At 26.9% G+C, this 19,671-nt stretch overlaps 1 protein-coding gene across 7 annotated transcripts in view; it reads left to right on the top strand.

Moving 5' to 3' along the window:
• Positions 1-18,912, top strand: part of Atx-1 (Ataxin 1) — a 248,450-nt gene extending 229,538 nt beyond the window's left edge. For all 7 annotated transcript variants that reach the window (XM_014421429.2, XM_014421424.2, XM_067053453.1 and 4 more), the window contains 2 exons: positions 10,130-10,243; positions 16,190-18,912. In XM_014421429.2, coding sequence (XP_014276915.1) covers positions 10,130-10,243; positions 16,190-16,333 — 258 coding nt within the window. In that variant the 3' untranslated portion in view covers positions 16,334-18,912. The remainder of the gene's footprint in view (positions 1-10,129; positions 10,244-16,189) is intronic.
• The last annotated feature ends 759 nt before the right edge of the window (positions 18,913-19,671 follow it).

Here is a 19,671-nt window from a genome sequence, read left to right as displayed (position 1 = left end):
AAATATAAATAATATATTTTTAATGATAGAAAAAATATATAGTGAGAGGAGAGTGCCAATGTGGGGGTTTAACGGAAATTTCTGCGTAGCAAGAACAATTAGTGTATATATAGATAATAATATGGTAATGTAAGTATAACAGAATACATAAACAGGAAAATTCTTCTTCCAAGATATATTTTGAGGAACATAATTTTTACAGAATTTCAAGAGAAGATAAATTCTCTAGATAACTTAAAACCCACCGGACATGGAGGACCCCAGTGGACAATACAATATCAGATATTCCGCTATCGGATGATTGTTGGGAAGAGATAACAGGACAGCGCCCTGCCTAATCTTTGAGAGTACTCCGCCCCATTCATCGGCAGATGATACCTCACTTGGTCAGGGCGAAAGAGGAAGCGGTGGCGAACTGGGAAGTCGACCCTTATCAGATGACTCAAACAAGCAATACGATAGTTAACGATTCTTTAGTAAAAAAATTAATAAATCCAGTCCCTTATCGAAATCATACTCTGTAAAGGAAATTATATTTCAATTAATTCTGTACCTTTTCAATATTGTACAATAAGCAGCTGGTTTTATTAACTTGCTATAGGATCAAAGACCTTCACTTGGATTTGAACGAGGTCAATTGGCATTTCTTTGGTCAATTGATTTGGCAATATATCTTTAGTATATCTATCGAGCATTCGGTTTTATACTACTTAACAATTATTATCGAACCTATTAATCATACATCATCAACAATCAAATGAAATAAATTAGTGATATGGAAAATTTTCGGTTTGGAAAAATATATATTTGGAGAACTTAATTGCAGCCTTATGCAAATATGTTTTACAACAAACTAAATTTTGTTATAGTATACTATTTGGAATAATTTTTACGTGAATATAAGAGGTATGAAAACCTTTAAGAAATCTTCATAAGGACCACATGGTCAAATTAATGAGATCCTCAGCTCTGGAAATACAATTGAGCAGAATAAAATATGGTAATGGAGATTTTGCCGTACAGAGAATATAATCAGTTGAGACATAATGTTAACTATAGAAAAAAAGTGAACAGCTGAGTCATTAAGGTTTTGTTTCCCTGTCATGAAGGAAAAATTAGGTAATCCTGTAAGACTTAGTATAGGCATTAAGTTGCATTTATACGAACATGTTAGCAGTAACATTGTTGTTTAAAAAATAACTGCTCAGTAGCAAAATGCCATAGTACAAAAGCCCAAGAGGAGAAAAGAGGCAGTTATCTCACCCCAATTTTTTATTACTTTAATGAAAGCTATGTGTGATTAGTAGTCAAAATTGATGAGTCTGCCAAATATAGTTAGGGGGAATAAAAAATGGCGGCTGTTTCAAAGCGATAAAAAAAAACTAATTTTTCACTCGGAGCTCTATATCTTAAAAAGTAGAAACAACACAAGAAAACCTAAGATTATGTCATTTAAAAAAGAGTAAATTTCCTACAATATGAGCCCTAATAGAGTTATTTACGTTAAATAGTTTTCGAAATAAAGCTTTTTAAAAAGCAACATTTCATAAAAATGTGGTATGGGACGTACTAAAAGATCAGTAGTTAGTGAATTTATTTTGAAAAATTCATATTTCAAAAACCATTTGACGTAAGATGTCTATTAGCACTCAAATTAAAGCTATTTTAATGAGCTATAATGTAGTTTATCTTCGTAGGAGTAATAGTTTACATGAAATTTGCTAAAATAAATTGATTTATAGTTGTTCCGACAAATTTTCATTTGCCAAATTTATATTCATATGTGAAACTACTACCCCTACGAAGATAAGTGTCATAAACTACTTTACTTTAACTTTATAGTAAGTTAAATTTCCTTTCTTTTGAGTGTTGGCTGACATATGTGTTCTTATGGATCTAGAGAAATATATTTTCAAAAATCCAACATTTTATACGAACTAGAAATTAATATTTTGTGAGTTTATTTTGTCAAATAACATAAAAATTACAACTTCTACAAAGATAAACAGAATTAACTATTTTGTAGTAAATTTAACTAGCTTTAATTTGGGCGCTGGCAGACATCAGTACGTCCAATGGTTTCTGAAATAAAGTTTTTCATAAATCAAATTTATTTTCCGCACGACTATAAATCAATTTATTTTAACAAATATCATGAAAACTACTATTCCTACGAAGGTAAAGGTCTAAACTTCTATATAGTCCATTAAACTAGCTTTAATTTGAGTGCTAATAGACATCTGTACGTCACATAGTTCCTGAGATATAGATTTATCAAAATAAATTAACTAACTACTAATCTTTCAGTAGATTTTTAAGAAATTTTGCTTTTTAAAGAGCTATATCTAGAGAACTATTTGACGTAAATAGTTCTTTTAGGACTAATATTTCAGAAAATTTACTCTTCTTTAAATAATGTTCTCTTAGATTTTCTAGTGTTGTGTTTTTAAGATATAGAGCTCTGAATGAAAAATCAATGGTTTTTAAAGGTTTTGAAACAGCCGCCATTTTTTAATCCCCCTACTTATACTTGACAGACTCATCAATTTTGACTAGTAATTGTACATAGTTTTTATTGAAGTAATTAAAAATTGGTGTGAGATAACTGTCTTTTTTTTCCCCGACTCTTGTGCTATCATGAACTATCATTTTTTTCATCAAACGAATCGGTGTTGAGGAAGTCAACTATTGTTATCATTTTTATTTTTATAAATAGCAATGTTTAAAAAAAAGTTGCTTATCACCTAATCACTGTTATCTCTTAATCTTTCTGGTTTACATAGAACTGTAGTTAAACTCCCGAACCTAATTGCGAATCTTGTCTTCGACTTTGAGAGAAGTTCTGAATGTTTTAGAAGTTTAATCCACGTGTTAAGCCTCAACTGCAGAGGATTTGGATCTGTGCCTACTTTTAAGTGGCCACAAGCAGAAGCCTCCCCTCCTTCACATTAATACAAACATACTTGGCTAATTATGATAGTATGAAGGAAACTAAACCTTAGACGCTGATGGTGAATCAATGAGAGATGTCTGAACAACTTTTTTGCTTTATTTAACAAATATTTATAAATTTTATAATGATTTCATAACTACTGATTGAAGTCGTGTTGTTTTGACTTATTTTCATTTAAAAAAAAATGTCCACAGACATAGAAAACCGGGAAAAGTCAAGAAATTTAATTTTTTTGAAAAATCACAGATTTTCGTCAAACTCATTAGAAATATTCAATAAGGAAATTTTCCGAAAATTTATTGCTAGGATAATGAAAGAATATAATAAAAACTTACTGAATAAAAGGATATAAAAAACCTACTTTTATTTGTAGTCTTCCCAAACTTGTTTTCCTTTTTGTGAATCCGCCGATTTCATTTAGGCCTGTTTTATTACATTATATGAAATTTAAATATTCAACTATCAATTTGCAGCTTAAAACATTGTTCTAAAACGTAGTAAATGTAATTTAAACTTTCAATTAACATTGTGAAATTGAATAAATCTTCGGCTGAAACATATATGTTACAATTTTCCAACTGTGTATGACAGGACAATAATGTAAGACGTTTATTTCGTTTTATTGATTGTGTTATCTGTGTCAATTATAAGTTATTTTGTTGTTGAGTGGACATGAATCAAGATTATATAATTTTTATGTTGATTTTGGGTTTTAGACGTCGGATTAGTCAAAGGATTAATCAAATTTGATAGATATTGCTTCAAATATAATATTGAATTATAATATATAAAATGTGGAATAAATATGATTAATTAAAAAGTTGTGTTAAACCTGTATTGAAATGTAGATAGTGTATGCAATCCCACATAGCACTGCTGTGTTGCCTGCCCGAACCCACGCTTGACTAATTCGTTCCGTTAAATCCTAAATTAAGATTTTTAATTTTCAAGTAATCATTCAAATTAAGAGAACCTGAAATGATTTACAAATAAGACCAAAGACAAGCAGTATATTTTTTCACGTTTTTGGTAATTATAAAAGAACTCTTTGGATGAGTTAGCAGGGAACGAAATATGTTCAACTTTTTTGAAACGATTTATAAGAATTTTGAAAACATTCAAAAATCACATATATCAAATGCTATGTTTACAATTCAGAAATACCCTTAACAAAAAAAAAACAAAAAAAAAACAGTCGATTTAACAATTTATTCCGTTTTTAAACATATGAACCTGGTATCTATTCTTTTTATATAGATAAAGTGGGTTTCCATGGAAAACTCTAGAGAAAATTTACAAAATACATATTGGATTTAAATTAATCTTTGAAGTACCACCATTAGCTGGTTCCTTCCCAAGATTTTAAGTGTTTGAAACATTCCACATATTTACTTGTTGTATTTATTTTTTTTTTTTTTGTACAGTTGTAAATTACAATAAATAAAAAACATTCTTATTCCCTGTAGTTCTTAATTTTTGTTACATTGAAACCATTTCCGTCCCACATTTATATTTTGCCCTGTGATTTTCATCAAAACAACCTATTGAAGTAATAAATTTAAATTATCTAAGAAAATAAAATAAAAATTTTAAATTGAGTTTAAAGAAATGTTAACTTACCTTAACCTCAATAATGTTGCATGTGATATGAATGGGCATGGAATATTCTGTCAAATTAAACCTATCCCATATCTCTTGCTAAATTAGGAAAGCTTCCACAGCAATTATAAAACCTATTGTTCTCTGTTTTTAGCCCATTCATGAGCTTAAAAGCTGTGTAATTCAAAAACTACTAGACTTAAAATATTTTCATAGTTTTTCTATTATATAACTATACTATACAATATATGTTCATAATTTGAAGAGAATCTGAGATGGTAAGGTTCAAAAGTGTATTGATTCGACAGGGAATATCTAATAGATAATCTATCATATTTTATTGCAAGGGCACCCAGACATACATTCATAACAGAAATATTTAGAAGGCTGCGGGAGGAGACTGAATGGGCGAGGAGGGATGAATTAAGAACCAGCCATATCGACCAACCCGCCTCAATGATCCATTCATTCTTTTGTTCTCTACCTGACTATTAATTAAGATTTCTTTTTTATTATATGTTCAAAAAAATAAAATAAATAAAAATATTCATGGTCTTGTTACTGTCACTCAATTAATCATACTAGAAACAATCATTATTTTTAAAATGTAATTAAAATTTATTATTAGTATTTCAATTAATATGTTTTACGAAAGGAAATTATTCACTCTTTTAAACCCCTTTCCTTTATTGTATGAAATCGAACGACGTTCCCTGATTAACAAATTCAATCTTCCAAAGCCGGACAGTCATATTGCCAGATGAGAATTATGGTGGTTTAAGTCGAAATCCATCAAAAGAAGAAAAAAATGTTTAAAAAGAATTAAATCGAATACAACTAGCTTTTATTTTATCCTTTACGTTTTAGCTAGTTTACTAGACATTACTACTAGACGCTTGACTAAAACTGTTTCCAGTTTAAAGAAACGTTATGGTCTCTTCATGGAGTAAATTCCACTATGAAGGTGAAATGTTGAAATAAACTTTCGCCACTTCTAAACGAAAAAGAGGAGTTAATCTTGTGTCTTCTGGTTGTCTTAACTAGAATATAGTTTTTTTCTTAGTTTCGATACTATTATTCTCAACTAGGGATATTGTCAATAATTTCCAATCCTCAATTTGTGTAATTAACGACATTTTTTTTTTTTTAATTTTTCCATCATTGCTGCTTGTAATTACTTATGAGTCCACAATATTCAGTCAAAAACTAATTCATGACAGTTTTGAGTATAAGCTGCTTGTAGGTCCCCAATGTTATTAAAAAAATGTTAAAAATCCTAAGTATATGTATATAACACTACTAGAAAATTATTCCGATTGATATAACTAAAGAATTATTTTCTGGCTATAAAAATTACAAAAAAAAAAAAAAAATCCATGATATATTTTAGTAAATAGACAAAATAACAAATAAAAGCAATATTTTTTAGTTAAGTGTATAAGAAATAAAACATTATTTAAATTTATACATACAATGATGGAAGATTATTATAAGAAGAATAAGCTTATTAAAATACTTTAGCTCAGTTGAAAGTTGAACTTTTTTGAAAACGAACAACGAAAAAAAAAAAAAAGTTTACGGAAGAAATTTATTTACCATATCATGGTGACATATTTACTGCATTTTGATGGATAGGTTGATTGGAAGGGGAGTACTGGTTATATAGACGCAACGCTTGGGAAATTGCTATGATTAAGCAGATGTGAAGCAGGGGTTCACGTGATAAGATTGCAATATCGCCGAGTTTATTAAATATTCAATTAACTATTTTAAGAATTTTTCCAAGGCTAAATCTTTTATTTTAATATCTAAAAACCTTAATGATAACTAACAACAACTAAATTTTAATTTAGATTTCTATTCGTCATTGTAAAATAAGTAGCTTAATTTAAAAGATAGAAGGTTTGCTTATGAACTGAAACATAACTGATGCAGCAGTATTTCAAAATCGACTTCCTTTCTCTATCTAACTCCAGTTTAGTGCATGTCTTATTTGGAATACATTCGTTTGCTATTGTCACTTCTGTAATCAGGGACATCGATAAAGGGTGAAGTGGGAAAAGAAGCCGCATCCCCCACTCCAATAGTCGGTAAACCCGCAAAGTTGGAAATTGTAGTAAAACATTACTAAAAGATGTTATTATAATCAAAACTGCGTATAGACGCTATTGAGAGACTTCAGTTTTTCAAAAATGATCAGGAAAAGGATAAATTTCAAAGAACATCAAACAAGTAAAGTTGGGAAATACAAATAAATTTGTTAGGAAATTTTAGATTTCCTCCCCATCTCAGTATTTATTTCTAGAAACGTTCCTGCAAATTACGCCACGAACAAAGGAAACTGTATCTAATGGGCAAGGTATTCAGAAAAATAATTAATAATTGTTTTTTTTAATTTTATTCATTATATTGTTTGTTTCGAAGTAAAAAAAAAAACATGACACTCGGTAAAACCTTATGAACCTGGATTAGGTACAGTCTCATTAGCATAACATAGCAGCTACGTGGATTAAAAAATAGCATTTTGATCTAAAAATACTTAAAGGATTCGGAAAAATTACATCTAGTTGACCGCAAACTGTAATAGTTCTAATGAGGGTAAAAGTGAGTAAATGTCCAAAATAGTTGTAGGTGCTAAAAATTTGGAAAATTCGCACATGGGGAAGGGTTTTGATCGTTATTTGGATTGGATAGTAAAAGTTGGTCTGACTTTTTTCCGAACCGTCAAGGGTCTGTTTTTGGACATAAATCAAAGGATGTTTAGGCAAGCGCTTGTGATGCATCTATCGTACGGTAGAACACTTAACAGATAAATATTTATTTTTTCCGTGATTTAATGAATTTAAGAATTTTCCTAACCTTTTAAATCAATAATTAACATTAGTTTTAAGATTGTTGATTTAAAAATTCTATCAATCAGGTATAAATACATTGTTATAATATATTGTCAGTTAACTTTAACGGTATATACTTTATTTAATACAGCTAAAATGTACATTTATAAAAACATTTTGTGTCTGGGAAATCTGACAAAAATTATAGAACAAAAGTGAATTTTAAAGGTTATCTGGTCCTGTTTCTATGAATGTTTCTCACTTACCAGATTGTTTCTTGCTGTAAGTCATAATTTCTTATGTACCAAGTAATAAAAGTAATTCTTATGTACCACTATATGTACCAACCTCCCAAGAATTATAATACTATATCGTAGTAGATTGGCCTTCGCTTCTTTAAAGAGGTATGAGGCTTGATCCTAGGTGTCCTTCTGAATCATTATAAAATGGAATATAGTGGGAGCAATCTAATAATCCATTTTGTCTAATTACCTCTAAATATCTATAGACTGATATTATTTTATAATTTTTTTTCTTAAAAATTAGAAAATGCTTCTCGCCTTACAAGCCCCTTTGGTTTTAAAAAGTGTCTGACCATACAATATTTATAGACACTACCGACGTCCGCCGCCAAAGGCTCTTACAGGTGAACGGGTAACCCGTGGTTCGCACCGATGTCTTCGTCTTTATATTTTATAGCGTACACCCTGTCTTCAAAAAACTTTACACCCTTTTACGTCATAGATATTTTATAACAAACGTCTGCATAGTTGGCATCGAGGGAGAACTAATGTGAATAAAAATTTTATTTTAAAAAATGACAATGAGCATATATTGAACAAATAAAAAAATAGTTTATTTTTATCATTTAATAAGAAAATGATCCATCAGAAAATAAATTTTACTAGTAAACGTTATAAGATTGGTAAAAAAAAAAAAAAAATTAAAAAAGACTTTTATAGATAAGAAATTTGAAAATGCACTACCAAGTACGTACAAATAACTAATTTGTCCACAACTGTTTTGATTTTTTTTTCCTTTAGTTTATTTTTTTACCAAAATGTAAAACATAGCTCATGCGTAATAATAAGTAGCAAAGAAAAAAATAATGGTATATCCTGAAGCAATTTAATATTTATTGTACATATTAATATTTATGAAACAAAAAATTGTATTTAAATACAAAATGGCTAAAAAAAAAAAAAATGAAAAAATTAGTAACCACCTCTATTATTCTATTTACTATTAATTTTTTTTTTTTTCAATTTATCATGTAACATACCGATTATTGAAGATATTGACTGCATTACAGTATGTATTCATATCTAGGTATTACATTATATCAGCCCTTGAAAAGAAACCTGCTTCGGTACCATCGGAAACTGCATGTAAATAATTTTTTACCTGATTAATTTACTTTATAAGTTAATGAAGATTTTTTTTGTTGGGGATACTTTTTTTTTAAAAATGTTATACTTATAAACTATCATGATTGATGATTTACATATCCTTAAAATAGTGTTCTATTATTGGAATAATAAATTCCATTGTGATTTATCACTTAAATTAAAGAAAATTGCACAAATAATATCTGAACTCAACGGTACTAAAATATCATGGTATCGAAAAATATTTTCATCTTTAAAGAAATTTTATTTGAGAGATTGATTCTACAATCAGTAGTTAACATTTTTTCAAAATAAAATACCACTATAAAGGATAATACCACCCATCTAGTAAATAAAACTAATTATGAATTTATAAAGATAAGTTCGAATGTAAGATTAAAAAGCTAACTAGCTTCAAAGGTACTATTTCCATGAATGAACGATCTCTCCTGTTTGATTATTCTATGCTGAATCCAGTCCCCTGTTACCTAACACATAGGTTCATAGGTCACTTCCATTTCTTCTTATCAGTACAATACAATTTTTCTCGCTTTCTGCTTTCTCCATGAAGCATCTTGATATTCAGTCCTTCATCCTTTGCAAAAGACCGATTTAGTATATCTTTAATTATAGTAACAATATCAGGACTGATATAACACTTTAAACTCCTATTATGTTTACTTTTATTCATTAATTACTTATATATATATTTTGGTTATTTATTATATAACAGTCTTATGATTTCTTCTAGGTCATTAATCTATTTTATGATGAAAAATAATTAAATACAATTATCCAAATACATTGTCATTTACAATAATTTACACCATTTAAAATATATATATTTACCAAACATATAATTGAGGTTTCAGATCCTGGCTTAAAACACTCAATATTGGGAATAATAATTATGTTGCCATAATGAATGAGCGGAAGGCTCAAATATTCCAACTTTTCAGGGGAGCAATTTCAAAGTTTGATTACCTCCCGAAAATTGGCCATTTGAGAGATAAACTTGTAATTTCCCACCCACTACTTTTGCGTTTTACAGCAATCTATAAAAATGTTTGTCAACTTTTACTACCTAGTAATAAATTAAAATGTTGCAGTTGGTTAAATATGATTCAAACAATAAATAACAATTACGATTGTTCATTAAAAAGTACAGTTATTACTAGACTTGACTTTGTAAAACAAACAGATATAGACTTCATTACGAGTGGAGAATTCTCATTTTAAACATTACTAAGAGATTTCTGTAACTGTATATGTTTATATGCATATATTTTATTACAAAAATATTCTCTCATTCAATTTATTCAATTGGTAACGATTATTTTTATTTATTCTTTCAGGTGGAAGTAGAATCTTCTGTAGACCACCCTTACTTTGTCTATGGGCAAGGATGGGCTTCTTGTAGACCGGAACAGACTATGGCCACTTATGGTCTTAAATGTCATCTTCTTCAGGTAATATTTACTTAAATAATATTCTTTTAATGCAAGTATAATAGCAATATTGTTTAATCAAAAATGCTCCTTAACAATACCAGTAAAGTTATGGCGCAAATGAAATCAATGGTTTTCACATAAAAATCACTAAAACTAACCAACTTCATCAAATAAAAATTCTTAAATGTTCATTTCCTCAAAAATATATATAAATATGATAGTTTACATGAAAGTAATTTAATAACAGTAATGTATCATTCAAAACATAATAATCAATAAAGGAGTTATTTTAGTATATAAATATTTCCTTTATTTTCCTAAATCTTCAATCTGGTTCCTATCCATGTTTAATGGATGAAACCCATTAACTCAACTCAACCCATTAACAAACTCAAAAAATGAAGTACAACTCCGTGATTACAGAAAAGTAAAATCGGGCCTATAGGTGTTGAACATGAGAAGTTAACCGAATTAAGATTTAATATGTATACATATGTACTCCAAATCGAGCTCTGCGATTTCTTATGTATGACATTTATACAGCTCTACAAATAATTTAATACTTTCGGTTTTGATGAATTGAATGAGAAGAGATATTTTTAGATTTTTTTTTAAAAATAAATACAAGTGCCGAGGCCCTGAGCAGAGGTAAATGTACAAAATTATTTAAATAAAAGTCTCTTGTACAATAATATAAATTGGAAGAAGATGGTTGACTGTATGAAGTGGATTGAAGGAAGATTGTCTGGGTAGCGGTCAATAAAGGTATCAAAATAGTAAAAGAAAACTATTTATTGTTAACCAACGTTTCGTCCCACTTTGCAGAGCTTTGCTAGGGCTAATAAGAATGAAGTTCTGCTGTCAACTGAGGTTGGTACTTATTGTTAATGTTGGTTAAAAATAAATAGTTTTCTTTTACTATTTTGATACCTTTATTGACCGCCACCCCGACTATCTTCCTCTAATAATATAAATTGTTTTTAATCCTCATTAACTGTTTATCTGGAATTAAATTCTAGCCTTTTAATCTTTTAAAGATGACTATTCTAACATGATACACATAGTAAACATTCAAACTCACTTAGTCATTCAACATTAAACTCTATCAACCAAAAATAACATCAATCATATCATAATAATTTAATTGATTAAGAAATATTTAGAATACGTATAGTTTATTGGCTAAAATAAAAAATAAAAAATCAGTAAAGTCTTTGATCAATATTCTCAATTCTAATTTAACAAAAAATATAAAGTTACAGCTAATTTTCATGGTCATTAATTCTAATTTTTATATATTTTTTTATTTTTTGTTTAGAACACATATGATTAATTTAAGATAGTTCATAAAATTAATTTAGATATGAAAGTGACTAATTGTTTATTATTAAATTAAATTATCAACAATTATTAGATATTTTTCTTAATTTGGCACTATCCGTATACCTTTAGATGAGAATATTGTGAAATTATTTTTTAATCAACCCATGAAATTAGTCAATTAAGAACAATCAAAAATTTTATTTTATTCAAATATATAAATTTAAAAAAAAAAAGTTTAGATTAGTTATTACAAATTTACTACTTATAATGTATGCAGAGATTATACACAATTGTGAATTTAAAGAAAAACATCCAAATATAAACATTTCTAAAATGTTCATGAAACTAGACTTCTGAGATTATTAACATTTTATCTCTTGGTATCAAAATTGATAATGAGGTTATCTGTTTAGTTGCAATTCATTAAATTGCAGATATTTTGATAAAAATTAGGATTACTGAAAACATATTCATGATAATAGTATTTTAAATGTTGCATACCCATATATATCAATATGTCATCAGAAATGCCATTTTCTTCTTTCATGTTTAATTGAAAAGACAAAACTGGGATTTTACAAGTTTAAACATCACCGAAGAAGTATCTATTTTGATTAAAAAAAAAAAAAGATGAGAAAAAATCAGCATCACTAAAATAAAACTAGGCATGCCTCATCAGTTACTACCTTGATATTCTTTATTATATTATCTTATGGAATGAGAGAAGTTTTGATTTTTTTGACGGTTCAGCTGTATCTCTTTGCTCATAGCCTTTATGATAATTTTCTGAACCAGAAAGATACTTAACTGGTAAATCCTAAAGAGGCTATGCAGGCTTTTCCAGACATTTATCTTATAAATAACTATTAACCACATTTGGTTCATAAATAATGACCGTACCAGATCTAATATATTACAAAGATAGACAACAGGTAATTTAAGGCTATCGTCTTAATCTTTCAGGATCTTTGATGAATGCGCTAAATACTGTATGATACTAATGATTTAAACCAAATCCTAAATAAAAGTATGATATCGGGACCAATAAGTCTCAGACATAGATAACTTGATTAATTATTCAATTTTGAATTCGATATCAAATTAAGTTTTTCTAATTTAGGATTTAATGTTATTGACTAAAAAATCGCATACTGATGACCTCAATATTGTGACCCTGTAATTGACCTTTATGGTAGAAATCTTTTTTAATTTTTTTCCGTTTGAATAAAATTTCTTATCTCCTAGCTCAGTATCTTAAAAATTGGTGGAAAATCTCTAAATAAGTTCAGTATTGACTTCTACCATTTTTTTCAAAGCCACAAAGTTGTAAGAGACTTTGATCAAATTAAAAAAACTAATTAACTATCAAGGCCTTGTTTCATAATAAAGTACAAAGTAACACTATTAGTTTGTAGTCAGTACCTGGTATGATATTTATGAATTGTTCAGAGCTAAATTGTTCTTTTGTACTTTTTAACTCTATTATCCCATCATAATACTACAAACATTAGTGATAGTGCTTTGTATACTTGTATTTATGAACTAATTATATTAGATTTTATTATGAAACAGGGCCCAGATTTATTCGTATACTACGTCAACTACATTATTAGTGGTTTAAAAATTAATTATCCATTCTATGGATGAAAAAAATTAGAAAAACCCAGAACCAGAAACAGTAGTGACACTAAACATTATTGTTATTATTAAACTTTAATTTCGTTACAACTTAATAATTAAATCTAATTTTATTATTGTCTTAAGTATTATTAATAAGAACAAAAAAACATTGCATTTTTTAAAGAGAAAAATGTAGTTGTTACACAAATTTTCAATATTTATATTTTTTTCTTATTATTTTGAAATAAAATTACTAAAATATGAACCATTTTCATAAAAATATATTATATATTATGTTATTTATAAATATATTCTCTTCATTTATGAGTATATATTTCTCTTTAAATTATAGAGTATGTATGTAAATAATTCAAGACAATTATCAACTTCACGTGGTGTAAGCCAAACTATTTAAATCTGCTCAACTCGGAGTAGATTTGAGTATCTACAATCCTACTCTTATTGAAACCATTCTAATTCATAAAGCACTTCATTAATTCATTTTCTAAATTAAACTAATCTAACAATGTATCCATCGAATAAATTTGTTCACTTGGATCTTAGCTCAATAGAGAGACGAAAAGGAGTATGTGATAACATTTCTAATATAAATTATGATAAATTTTAATCATAACAACTAACCAATTTTTGTACGTGACAAAACTCACAAATTGACTCTGTCAAAATTTTGTAAATTTCTCATTCCTGTATATTGAACAGTCCTTATATGTTTTAATTGTAAATCTTGCATAAGTAATATTTTTCAGAAAATTTCAATATCCTATTTTGAATAGAAAATTAGAAAGTTGGAGAAATTTACTTTTCCTGCACAATAGTTTATAACATAAATTGAAATGATTAAAAAAAGTTATATTGGTTTTGATTTTGACTAAGGTTTTATTTTTTTAAATATAGATATTCTCTATTTAGTACCTATATGACATTAAAATATTTTATTTAAGAGATTTAAAAACCATTCAAATATTGCTTCAATTCAAAAAGCAAACAATTCCAGTAATTTGAAGTAGAATAACTTAAAAGAAAAGAATACTAATAATTCTGTTGAACATTGAATTAATTTCAACTACCTCAAGGAATTGGACTTCAAACCAGACTACTTGTTCAAAATATATCAATACCAAAGAATAATACTTGAAAATAGACCAGGAACCTGTCTTTCAAATTTAAATTTCATCTTAAATAAATCTATTTATCTGAAACTTAAGTTTTATTATGGTATTTTTATTTAGACTATCGGTATGAACTCATCTCATTTGAAGTCCAATATGGAGGAAATACTTCATAATAAATTCAGTCAAAAGCCCCAAAATCAAAACCAATAAAGATAATTAAGTTTACTTACCATAGCTTGAGAGAATTCTAAAGCAGCTTCTTCTGGAAGTACTTGCACAAAATAACATGAATATTTAGTTCTTAGGAACTTACCCTTTCTATTAGAAGGAAGAAATTTATATAAAATTAATACCGGACACAAACTGAATATTACCTATCAAAAATCAAACTCTACTAGATAGCATCAGAATTATTCGCGGTCTTTTATTATTTAATTATAAATTCGTATTAGAAATGTAAAAAACTTTCTTTCTTTTATTTATTTTTTTTTTTTTACAATTGAAAATCTTCGTTTTTCGAAATTCAAAATGAGATTTTATACTTTTATTTTTAATTTAATCATTATAAACTTATGTAATACACCTAAGTATTTTATCTATATATTATCATAATAATATATACAATTAATAAATTCTATAAATATATTATAAATAAATAATAAAGATTAATTTTATATTTAATATTTTCGTCTTATACTTATGATTCTTTTGCTTTGATTAGATAGGACGGCGAAAAATGTCCGTTACAAACATCATACCTCAAAATGGCGGGTTTTGCTACTTATTCAAATACGAAATATCACTATAAAAATAGATAAAATGATTACTTTTAGACAGTTAGCAGCAAATTCATACGTCTAATGATAAGTTTGGCTAACCAAAAAAATTTTTGTTTGCAGCATGATTATTGGAGTGAAATTTAGATACATTAATGCACTAATTACTAAGTACAACTTATAGTTAATTGACTCTTTTCTTCCATTATTTTTATTTTTTCATAAAAAAAAAAAAAAAAAGAAAAAGATATTAATAATTTCTAATTATAAACTGATATATCCAAAACAGAAATGTTTCCAGTTACCTTATCTCTTGTCATGCTTATTCAGGTACCTAGAATAATCCTTAAAGCACTTTTCAGTTGCTGTTTAAAAAAAAAAAATGACTATTCCAAAGATATAGTTTTATTATTCATTTTTTTAAAATTAATTTATGGGTTATTCTATTTTAGTGCAACCAGGAAAATTGTATTTTTTAATCAACTGACAAATAAACTCCATATCCACAGATGATTCTTTACCAATACTTCTTTTCAATACCAATTTATCCTTATATGCATAATGTTCTACTGTTCAAATTTTTATGTAGTATTATTTTTTTTTTTTTTTAATGAGAACATTAGCTGATATTGGAAGATTGTGAAACAAAGTTTTGAGTTTCTCAAATAGGGAGCTGTAAATAACTAAGCAGTTAACGTTTTGCAAATTCAGACACCATCAGTCAAAAAGATAAATCATATGAATGCTGAACACAGTTATCACACCTTATATCAACAGTCAGCATTTATTTTTATGTCAAATGATTTCTGAAATAGCAAAAAATTGTCAGGTTTGTTATTTATTATTTTTTAAAGAGACTCAAGGAAATTAAAATCTTCCAAAAATGACCTAATTATAATTTATAATTAATTAAATTTGTTAAAATTTATTTAATTGATCTGATTTATTTTATTTTATCTTAGTATCACACTTCTTGATGTATCATTCAATATCAAACTGTTGAATTTGAATTTTCTAAATATTGAATTTTTTTAAGTTTTATAGAATGTTTACAAATTATATTAGTTCATGTAATACCATAATCATTGTTTCAAATGAATTTTATATTTTAGGTGGGAGATGTATGCATTTCACTGTCACCACGCCCACCAGGTAGTGACAGAAAGAGACGATGGTCTGCACCAGACCAACTTCCTGACCCAGAGCAACCAGCAGATCTCCATAAACCAAGAACACTAGCTGCATCACCTCCCTAGCAGCTGTGTTAGTTTGGAAAGCATGATTGTTACATCTGATATACATATGTTTACCTCGATTTTAAAAGACTTCATTCAATAAATATATTCAAATATTTATTGTAGTTTTGTACTCACACAAATTATTTACAATTGTATGCTCCACTACAATTCTATGATCACAGCTTTTTATCTATCTAAACTTTTTAAAGTGCTGTTTCGAAACAGCTTAAATCATTCATTATATGTGATATAAAAACTATCAGTTACAACTACCTCTTCATAAATTCTGTTTTATATATAATTATAATACTGAACCATTCCATTGGTCATTATCCCCTCCAAATTAAAAAATAAATATACAGTTCATGCATTGCATTTATAATAAAACTGTATATTTGTTAGCTTAGAAATAGATGTAACACTTTGCTTCTTACAGTAGGTATTAAGTACCTAACAAAAAATCAGGAATTGAAGCATGAAAAAGTGAAAATGTTTCAGATCAATGTAAAGAAATAATCTAGATTTCTGTAACCATATATATGAAATTAAAAGTCATTGATTGTCTTGTCATATAAGCTCAAATGGTGTGCTATTGTTTAGTATTAAGTTTTTCAGCCATGTTTATTTTAAGATTTAAAGAAAAATAAAATATCTTATTTCATTCTGTAATTAAATTGACTCACTGTATAAATATGTGATTAGTTCAGTTGTCAACAATGACAAATGCATCTCTCCACTATGCTTTTGTAAATTATAACTTCAATTAATTCATACTCATGTGTTTAGAAAATCTCAAATTTGTATTCCTGAGGTGTGAAAATATTCTATCCTAGATAAACAAATTGAAAATTGATTCTTATGTTAAAAAGAAAAGATTATCAAAGACTTTAAGAAAGTTGAACAATAGTTTCAGCATTTTTTAGTGGTTGCTAGTTTATTAAAACAAAAATTGAATAAATGATCTCATAAAATTATGTGAGAAAAAATAATTGCCATAATTTACCAAATAAAAAAATGGGAAAAAAAATTAGTTGATGGTTAGAAAGAAACAATACCCCTTGATTAACAATTTGTAGTTATAAATTTGTATCGTCAAAGTGGTCGCTGTGTCCATTTTAATACTAGATTGTGAGGAGTGTTTGATATTTATATTTAAAATTTTATACATAAAAATTTATTGACTGTTTTTTAAGAGATCTCTTTTAGTGAAGTTGACTGGTGTGTTGTCTTTTTTTTTATTATTTTTTTTTTTTTGTACTGTAATCTTAGTATAATGGGATAATTGTGTTAAAATTAATATTGGTCTAATATAAAGTTAACATAATAATTGATAGAAAAATTTGTTTGTTGCTTGGAGTATAAATAGAACAATTATTGGAGGGAAATAGTTGTGATAAAAGTCATCAAAGTAAAAGTTTTTTTCTGTCTTTTTTTTTTGGAGGGGTTGAAAGTTCAGGTATTTTTCCAAGATCAGTGATAAATCTTTTTAAAAAATATATTCTATTATGCGCTCTTATATTTAGCCAAAAGTCATAGTTTTGTTAATATGTAAATAGAGGACATTCCATAGTTTGTAAAAAATAATGGATTTCTTTTAAAATGTGCATTGAATCCTCTTACTCTGACACATTTTTTAACAATATTCCAAAATTTCAATGGTAAGTTACAATATATGCTTCAATATTAGCTATACCTACTTTATTTTTAAGAAGTATTCAGCAAAAAAATAATAAACCATTGAATGAATGTAATGATATTTTGTTTTAATTAAACGGAATACTCAAGTTTTGAATGGCAGGTTAGCAGAATTTGCTACAAACATTTCCTTTTTAGAAGTATCTTTCAAATTCCTTATTTAAACAATTTATGGGGGAAAAAATCTTTGATTCAACAAACATTTTGGAATGTCCTCACACTACTATTCACCTGAATAGATTCATGCAAATTTTAATTTTTTTTTTTATAATTATTTTATCGATTGGAAATTGAAAAATTTTAAATAAAAAACAAACAAAAAAATGCATTAGTTAAACTTAGTTACTACTAAGATAAACATTGTAAAAATTGTAAATAAATGTTAAATGATATACTCCTAAAATATAGCAGAAAATTTATCTTCATAAATATATTTTAATTTTAATGTATCTATTTCTATTTTATTATATTATTTTTTAATGATTTTTTGTACATTTCAAAGACCTATTTACAATTTTTCTCATTGTTTTAATGGAACACTTCTGTCTTTCATACTACTTTGTTCGAGTAGTTATTATCTTTTTCATGTATTTTATTAATATTTCTTTGGGTATATGTGCAATCTATTAGAGAGTGTGTACTATTCCTTTAACTGAGATATATATTTATCTATGTATTTATATTTTATAATGAGATGTGCCTATGCTAATGGAGTTACAAGTTATTTCAAAAGAATGGATGTTAAGATTAAGTGTTAGTCCGAAGATGTCTTTAAAATAAATCAATATATGAAATAAACATAATTTCATTTGCATAGAAAAAAACTAAAATGATATATTGTTGTAACAGAGCATATTTTTATGGCCAACATTAATGTAAATATTAAAAAAACAAAAAAACAATCTTTTTATTAAATTAAAACCTAATTTCTTAGAGGACCTAACTCTCTAGCTGTATTATATGTATGTAATTTCACAAAATTCTTGTTTATGATGATAAAATGAGTGATATATGAAATTAAAACATTAACAAATTACTTTAAATATCATGCTCATTATTTTATAGCACTTACATTGTTGTCCTTAATAACAAATTTTAACATGGAAAATTATTGAAATTTATTTGATAAAAATAGTGAAATAATAATTAAGTTTATAACAACACTGTAAAATATCATCATTTATGACAGTGCTTTTGTAATTTTTTGTTGTGAGGGAGAACCCTCTTGGTACATTTTATACTTACGTGTTTTTTAATTAAGTTAACTGAGTATAGTTCAGAAAAAAATATTGTTATAACATTTCAATTGATATGACACAATTTTTTTAATAAATAAAAAAAAAATTAAGCAAATTTGGTTAAATTATACATCTTGATATCTCTGTCACCAAGATGGTTCAAGATCATGACAATCCCCATGTAAATTAAAGTGTATCAGAAAACATTTTGCCATTGAGCATTATTTATGATACCTTTTATGATGTATAGTGTATATCTTGCTTTCCCTTCAGTACAGGAAAAATATAGATTATATTGAATTGTACCAGGATTAGGTGCCATAATGAGAAAAACTCTTTATTTACCAAAATGAATCTAAAAATGCCAAATATTGCATTTTAAAAATTGCGAATGAAAAACAAGTGCATTAATGTATATATATA

This window comes from Halyomorpha halys, unplaced genomic scaffold (genome assembly GCF_000696795.3).
Source record: "Halyomorpha halys isolate HHAL.00 unplaced genomic scaffold, Hhal_1.1 Scaffold320.1, whole genome shotgun sequence".
NCBI lineage: Eukaryota > Metazoa > Arthropoda > Insecta > Hemiptera > Pentatomidae > Halyomorpha > Halyomorpha halys.
Note: the sequence above shows the minus strand (reverse complement) of the source record. Positions and strands in the feature narration are given on the sequence as shown.